Source organism: Anser brachyrhynchus (assembly GCF_964034855.1).
Source record: "Anser brachyrhynchus genome assembly, chromosome: 12".
Taxonomy (NCBI): Eukaryota; Metazoa; Chordata; class Aves; order Anseriformes; family Anatidae; genus Anser; species Anser brachyrhynchus.
The window spans coordinates 11,769,229-11,776,714 of NC_137707.1; the positions used below are offsets into that span (position 1 = coordinate 11,769,229).

Sequence of the window (7,486 nt, forward strand, 5' to 3'; positions counted from 1 at the left end):
AGCCCCTGGAATCTAACTAAAACACCCCAAACCCAAGTGCTGGTCTTCACAAAACACCCTTCACCAAAGATTGTGGAAGCTGAGTTGCTCCTCTGTCAGCAGGGTCCCCAAACACTCACTGGTACCATTCTGCCTAAAAAATAATGGGAGAAGCAGCACCTTTGGATCCCTTTCCCAGTGTGACTCGAGCTCCCTCTGTGCAGGGAGCAAAGACAGCAGTGCAAGGAGGAAGTCCTCCTGCTCCTGGTCCTGAAACCTGGCCTACTAAGCCGGATGTCTCACCCACCAGGCTTGAGAGTACATGGCCATGACTTGGACATGGGTCCCTGGCTGCTCCCATCCACGCCAAAAGCTGTCTTTGTGGCAGGGAGCCAGAGGGAACCATGGGGCAGGCTCCCAGACACCAACAAGCAGGAGGGGACAGGGAGGTAGCAATTACGTGCATGGGGAACATTGCATTTGTTATCATTTTTTCTCTACACAGGCACGTGTGCACTTGCTAAATCACCTGTGATAACATCTTTCTGAGAACTGAAATTCTGACACTCAGCTCCGGACATGCGTACTTCGTATCTCTAAAAATAGCCAATCTACAAAGACATTTCCCCACGCTTCCTGTATGCTCTTGCAAAAGACCCAAAGATCTCAAGAGATTATCTCAGCCAATTCCTTACGTACTCATGGGTAACTTCACATCTTGCTCACTACTCTGTTTCTTTTCTGGTTCTGGCTTGCTCCTCTGTGTCCTTCCTAAAAACAGTGTAACAGGTCTGATCCCACTAACCTCAGGTGCGGGGCAGGATGCAAAGGCAGGATGCAAAGGCAGTACTGTGAGTGCTTCCACTTTCTTCAGGTTGTGTGTTTACTTCTTCTTCTTCTTGGTGAAACAACAAGCCAAACCTTTCCTTTTCCTTCCTCTTGAGTTTTTTATGCAGTGACACAAATACAGAGCCTTTTGCACCACTTGTTAGTTTTAACTCATTTTGTACCTTAGCTTTCTGATTCTACCTCAACAATTTAGCAATTGTGTTATTCTGCCCACATCACTGATATTTTTCCTGTCTTTGTGGCCATTTTGTTCATCTGTGGGCTATTAAGGAGATCTTCTGCAGCCCTTTTTGCCTCCTCTGAAGCTTCCCCTCTTGCCTCTGCAAAGAATAACAGGTTGCAGAGGCTTTTAACACATCTCAGACATCCTGCTTGGCTCTTCATTTGAGTCACAAGCAGTCCCTGTCAGTTGAAATCAACTTTCATTTTCTGGAATACTTATCCTCTTCCCTTCTTAATACCAGTGGTCATTTCATGCTGTAAGAGAGCAGCTGTGCTGGAGAGCCCAGCTGTCTCCAAAGCGGCCAGTAGACCCCTCGCTGTTCTCTTGCTGGGCTTCAGCCCCCCCAGGCTCCCTGCCTGCCCCAGCAGGAGGGGGCAGGATGGCTGGACACCAGACCCCGTCCCCTCTCCACACACTCCAGCTCTGCACCCTCACATCCCTCCCAAGTGCAAAGTGATGCATTCTCTTGCTGCAAGGAGAGGGTGGGGAGCCGAGGCTGACCAGGGTCTGCTCTAGGCTGAATCTCGCGTGCCTCCAGGCATGTAGGCTGGAAACACTCCCCAAGAGCAATGGGCATGGTGGCCAGGAGAACCAATACATCTCTTTCAAACGGCAGTTGCTCCTCCAGCTCCTTCAGCTGCTTATGCTGCATTTCATTCCTCCCCATTTAATTTCTGCCTTCTCTTTTCAAGCTGCAGCACTCCCAGCAATCCTCCTCTTCCTCCAGGTCTATGAGTGTCCAGGAGGAGGCTGGTGAGGAAGTTCTGCGACTGGTGGAGCTTATTTGTGCCCCACATTCCCTGGCTACCTCAATGCCTTTATTAGCGTCCCTCCCCACTCCCTGGCAATTCATTCAGTGCTTCAGCTCAGTCCCCACCAGCAGGATGTAACTGGCAACACTGACAGCAAAAAACTTCACCTTTTATTTTTATTTTTTCAAATTAGAGTAAAGCTCTATATACACAAGGACATGTGTCAATTCCTGGTATAAAGCAAATCATTTCAGCTGTAGCCACGTTGGACCTCTGCAAAGCAAACTATTCCTTTCTGTCTTGCTTCTTGTATTTCAAGCGAGTGAATCAGACAAGGGTGAAATTCGTCACAGAAGATGCCTGCTCTGGACATAGCAAGGAAATCCAGAAAATTGCTTCAGGGCTTTCACAGCGCATACATCACCCAGTGCTGGCAGGAGAGCTTCCCAGAGGGCCACTTGCTCCAGCACTACTGGGACACTGAGTGCTTCCCAGGCTGGGGCGGCCACACAGCGCCTGCTGCTGATACTGAGGCACGGCGCAAGTTGCTAGAAGTGGTCACCACTGATAAGCTGCTGAGGCCTTCCTGCGGGAAGACAAGGGGGACCGGTCCCAGCTAGAGAGCTGGCTTCCACCTCGGAATGTGAAGTATACGTACAGCCGCTTGGGGGTAAACAGAAGGTTTTGATGGCCAAGATTGCACTGCCTTAGAGCAGTGGTTTCAGATTGTGAAAACCAGACCCCTGGTTTTCAGGGATCGCAACTGTGGCAAGCATGTGACAAGCTGTTTGTCCCTCCTTTATCACTCACTTGCCCTGTGCCCAGTAGGAGAACCTTCCCTTTGCATCAGCAGCACGGGCATTCTCAGCTCTCTACTTCTGTTGTGGTTTTATCTCAGCGTAAACAACTTCTGAGGCAGCAGGCTTCGTCTCCGTCTTTTCAAACTTCAGCTTCGTATACACCACCTCCTCGTTTTGAGGCTGCAGAGGAAGACAGCAGTGAGCAGGCCCTCGGCTGTCAGTTCTGCACATGCCCTGACACTGGCACAAGTTATTTGCCACTGGCCAACTGCTGTACAGGAGGCCCTGGCTTGCTCAGAAACTGTTGCTCTGAAGCCCTTTAAACGGGCATTCAGCTGCTCTTTGTTAGAGAGAACAGAGCAACACATGGAAAGCTCTCCCCAGCTTACCGTGCTGAGCTGATTCATCTCTGCCACATGCTTGCTTTCGGATTTTCCTGAAAAAGAAAATGTAGTTGACTATCATTAATTTTAATGCAGAAAACACCTGCACGGCAGGCATTTCCCATGTCTCAGTTCATCCAGAGAAGGTCATGAGACAGCGCTCACCAGCTCCCACTGGAGACGGTGGTGTAGCCCAGGCTCAGCCTTACCTTTAGCATTCCTTTGGTTCCTTCTGCACAAACACGCCAAAACACAAATCAGGAAGAAAAGCGACAAAACCACCAATCCAGGGATGATATACGTGTGGATGATTCCTGCGTTACACAACAAGCACAGGATGCACATGAGCTGCTGTCCCCACACCACAGCTTGCAGCCCCGCAGCAGGAGCGCTCCCAGAGCACCCAGCTGGCTCACGTCTGCACCCCAAAACACCCACCACCCTTGCTGACAAAGCCCTGCTGGGGAAGGTCCCTAGAAACTCATCCAAAAGGCTCTGCCAGCTGGGGGCCATGCATGGCAGCCGCCTCCCCACATTGCTGGTGCTCATGGCCTGTGACTGGCTGGTGCCCACACCAGTTTGCCAGGAGCTCAGACATGGGAGAACAGCAGGAGCCATTTCCCTCCTTTCTGCCCCTCTTTCTCCCTAAGAACTCCTACAGCCTCCTCACAGCTGCAGACAGTTCAGGCTCCAGCACTTCGGGGCCGTGGTGCCTCACCTTCCTGGATCTGAGGCTCAGGGGTGCTGGTCGGAGACGTCTCAGGCTCAGATTCTGGAAGGCAGAGACACAAGTGAATGCCCACGTGGAGGCAGCAGGTGCCATGCTCATCGCTCTGCTTTCGGCAGGGACGCCTGCAGTGTCAGATCAAAAACTGCAGAGGACTGAGGGAGACACCTGCTCCTCCTGCAGCCTAGGCAGAAGGGTCTGCAGGAACCCAGAGCAGGAGGTGCTGCCAAAGCCCTGAGCTCAGTCCCCATTGTTTCCCAGAGCCGGGAGATGTGCATTGGGACCGAGGGCTGGCTGTAAGCTAGCTGTCAGCCATAGGGAAGCAGAGATAATGTAGTAGTTGTTCCCCCCGCCCCAGCCTCCATGGCTTCATTCCATCCCCCAAAGCTCACTCTGGCAAAGAGCTTCTGGAGTAGCTTAAAAATTGCTCCTGAACCTCAGAGCTGAAGTCACTTCCCACCCACCAAGCGAGGCCCCCTCTCTGTCTCTGCCTCACCCCTTCCCCTCTGTGCTGCCATGGGTGTTGGTGGCCTCATGGCTCTTACCCTGCTGGGTCTTGTTGGTTCCATCTTCCACCCCGGATGCGTTCCTCATGTCACATATGCATGTTGCTGGTTTTGTTTCATTCACACTTCCAAAAGCAGAACTATTTTTCTCATATAAAAAGTGAATCACAACTTTCTCTACCTTCTTCTCCGTCAGGTTTTTGATTTGGTCTATAAACTCTTTCACCGTCTTGTCAGTGCTGTTTGACACCATCTGGAACAGAGACTGGAAGCTGAGCTCTGACACATTGATAGTCACTAAGGAGACTGGAGGCTGGCAAGGGAATCCTGCAGAAAAAGAAACACGAAGGGCTGGGTTTATGTTAAGAAATACCCACTTCCTCCATGTGAAGCCCTGAGAATGTCAGCTGACCCCCTTCCCAGGCATCAGGCTTAGGGACATCTCCAATTCTTTTTTCCCCTGCCTGTTTTCACAGAACAGAACCACAGAATCGCTTGGGTTGGAAGAGACCTTAAAGACCATCCAGTTCCAACCCCCTGTCATGGGCAGGGATGCCACCCACTAGATCAGGTTGCCCAGGGTCTCATCCAAACTGGTGATGAAAACCTCCAGGGATGGGGCATCCACTAAAGGGGAAGGACCAAGTCCATCAACCCATTGGCAACACCTTTCCAGCAGCCCAGAAAGCTGCTGGTCTTTTTGTAGGGGGGGTGCATTCCCTTCACACCCAGGTTCGTTCATGTAAAGTTGCTTTCCAAACTGTCAGCCCGCGGCATGGATGGGTGCAAGTGGCTTTTGCTCCCCGGGGGCAGAACTTTGCATTTTCCTTTGTTTAACTTCATGAGGTCCCTCTCTGTCCAATTTCTTGAGCTTGTCCAAATCCCTCTGAAAGACAGCACAAGCATCTGGTGTGCTCTTCCCAATTCGTTACCTTCAGCGAACTTGTTCAGCCTGAGCTCTGTCCTATCATAACTGATGATGTTAAAATCGATTGGATCCAGCATTCAGCTCTTGGGTAGACCACTAGTTATTGGCCTCTTGTTGTGTGGGCTTCATGGTACTATCAACACCTTTTTTGCTCTGCAGTCCAGCCAGTTTTTGATCCACCTTGGTGTCTATTTACCTAGTCCGTGTAACTTTTGTTTGTCTACGAGAATGTTATGGGATACAGTGTCAAAATGTTACTGAAGTAGAGATAAACAACATTCACAGTTCATCTTGCCCACCGTCGCATGGTCACTGCAAGTGAAGTTGCCCTAACCTTAATATTCCTGACCAGCTCTCTCTTGTTTGTATACACCAGGTCTAGCAGAGCATCGCCTTTCATCAGATTCTCGATCACCTGTGTTAGAAAGCTGTCACCAATGCTCTCCAAAAGTTTCCTGGAGTGTTTGACAGCTGTGGTTCGTATCCCTCCAGCAGATAACAGGGTGATTTAAGTCTGCCAGCGCCTGTGGAAATGGTGCTGCTTTTAGCTGCCTAAGGCAGCGTCAACTATTGTTTACGATCAGGCAGTGCACAGCTGGTACTCACAATAGCATCACTCACATTGATCTGTCCGCTAATCCTGATCCTTAAGCTCTGAACTGTCTCTTTATCCATCCCAAGGCAGACTTCCATGAATTCCTGCTGCTTTATCAATAAAGGGCAATTTTCCTTTCACTGTCATCCTGGTCCTTAGCTATAAAAGGATCACATCACAAGCTTTGCTAAAGTCAAGGTATACAACATCTTCTGCTTCCCTCTTTTCCCTACAGCCAGTCATCTCATCATAGAAGGTAATCTGACCAATCTGACCAAATCTGTGCCAATCTGGCACAATTCACCCTTGGTAGATCTATTCTGGCTCTTCCCATTCATATTCCTATCTTTCCTTCTCCTGGAACCATTTTCCAGGAAGACTTGCTCCATAACCTTCCCAGAGATTAAGTACAAGGCTGTATTTCCTCAGGTCCTCCTCCTTGAATGTAGGCATAATGTTTGCTTTTTTCCAAACATCAGTTAACATTCTTCAATTATTGTGACCTTTCAAAAATGATGAAAGCAGCCTCATCATAATATCATCCAGCTCCTTCTACAACCCAAGTACAATTTATCTGGTCCCAAGGACTTAGGCACTTCTTAACTCCATCTTCTACGGTGGCTAACGCTTTACTCCAGTAGACCCGATAGTCTCTGGAAATTGAGAAACTGAAGAGCAGAACAGACCAGCAAAACATAACAGGGAAAAAAAAAAGAAAAAAGAAAAAAGAAAAAAAGAAGAAAGAAAAAAGAAAGAAGAAAAAAAGAAAAAAGAAAAAAGAAAAAAAAGCACTGAGTACCTCAGCCTTTTCCATATCCTTTTCACTGTGTCCTCTGCCTCTCCCTCACATGAGTTAACTCATAATCTCCTTTAGCTTTATTTTTGCTCTCAGTGTATATACAGAAACCATTCTTTCTGCCCCTTCATATTCCTCACAAGTTGGAACTCCAGGTGACATTTGGCTTTTCTAACACTATCTGTGTGTGTTCAGGCAGTGTGTCTACATTCTCCCAGGCAGTCTGTCCTTGTTTCCACCTTTGGTGGACTCTTCTTTGTGTGTTTGGGACGAGTTATGAGCACGCTGTTTAACCATGCTGATGTCTTCTGCATTATGTTAGGTGTGTCCTACTTGAAAGAGCTTTCTGTTTCCTGCTCTGAAGAAGAGGCTGTTCTGAAGCCTGGGGAACAAAACTGGGTCCCTGCAGGCAGCTCCTGGAGCCTGTGCCCGGGCAATGGCAGGGGGGCCACTGCCAGGCACCTGGCGAGGCGCTGGTGCAAAAGGGGTGTTAAATGCTGCAGGAAGAGCAGAGCTCAGAGCAGATGGCAAAGCAGAGGCAGCTCTGTCCCAAACCTCTTGCAGGTGCATTACTCATGTGCACAGTGCAGAGAGCAGGCAACTTTCCTGCAGGCACTTGGAGGGACTGGTGACGCAGCCCTGCGATGCCCTCCAGCTGCCCGCAGGCCATGGTCCCCAGCGGTGGTACTGCCCCTCACCCCCCCCTCATCCTCACACACCTCCCCAGAGTGAGGTCTCGTCCTCTGGACTCACCTGCAGGCAGCCAGGCGAGGAGCAGCAGGGGCAGAAAGCCGCTCAGCAGCAGGGTGCTCATGTCTCCTTCCTCGGCCAGCTCTCCAGAAAGCCTCCCAGCGCGCGGGGCGGAGGGGCTGGGGCCACGTCTTTTCCTGCGGCACTGGGGCGGTTGCTCTGCACCGCTCACCCGTGCTGTGCAGGCAGTTCCTCTTG

General features: G+C 50.1%; 1 protein-coding gene across 1 annotated transcript; it reads right to left on the bottom strand.

The window, feature by feature from the left end:
• Positions 1 to 1,951: 1,951 nt before the first annotated feature.
• On the bottom strand, positions 1,952 to 7,486 carry LOC308176324 (uncharacterized protein). Its single transcript, XM_080551904.1, has 6 exons — positions 7,292 to 7,486; positions 4,259 to 4,546; positions 3,705 to 3,758; positions 3,196 to 3,300; positions 2,993 to 3,039; positions 1,952 to 2,783 (listed from the first exon to the last, which is right to left on the bottom strand). The coding sequence occupies exons 1-6, from the start codon at positions 7,350 to 7,352 to the stop codon at positions 2,676 to 2,678; spliced, it is 663 nt and encodes a 220-aa protein (XP_080408030.1). The 5' UTR covers positions 7,353 to 7,486; the 3' UTR covers positions 1,952 to 2,675.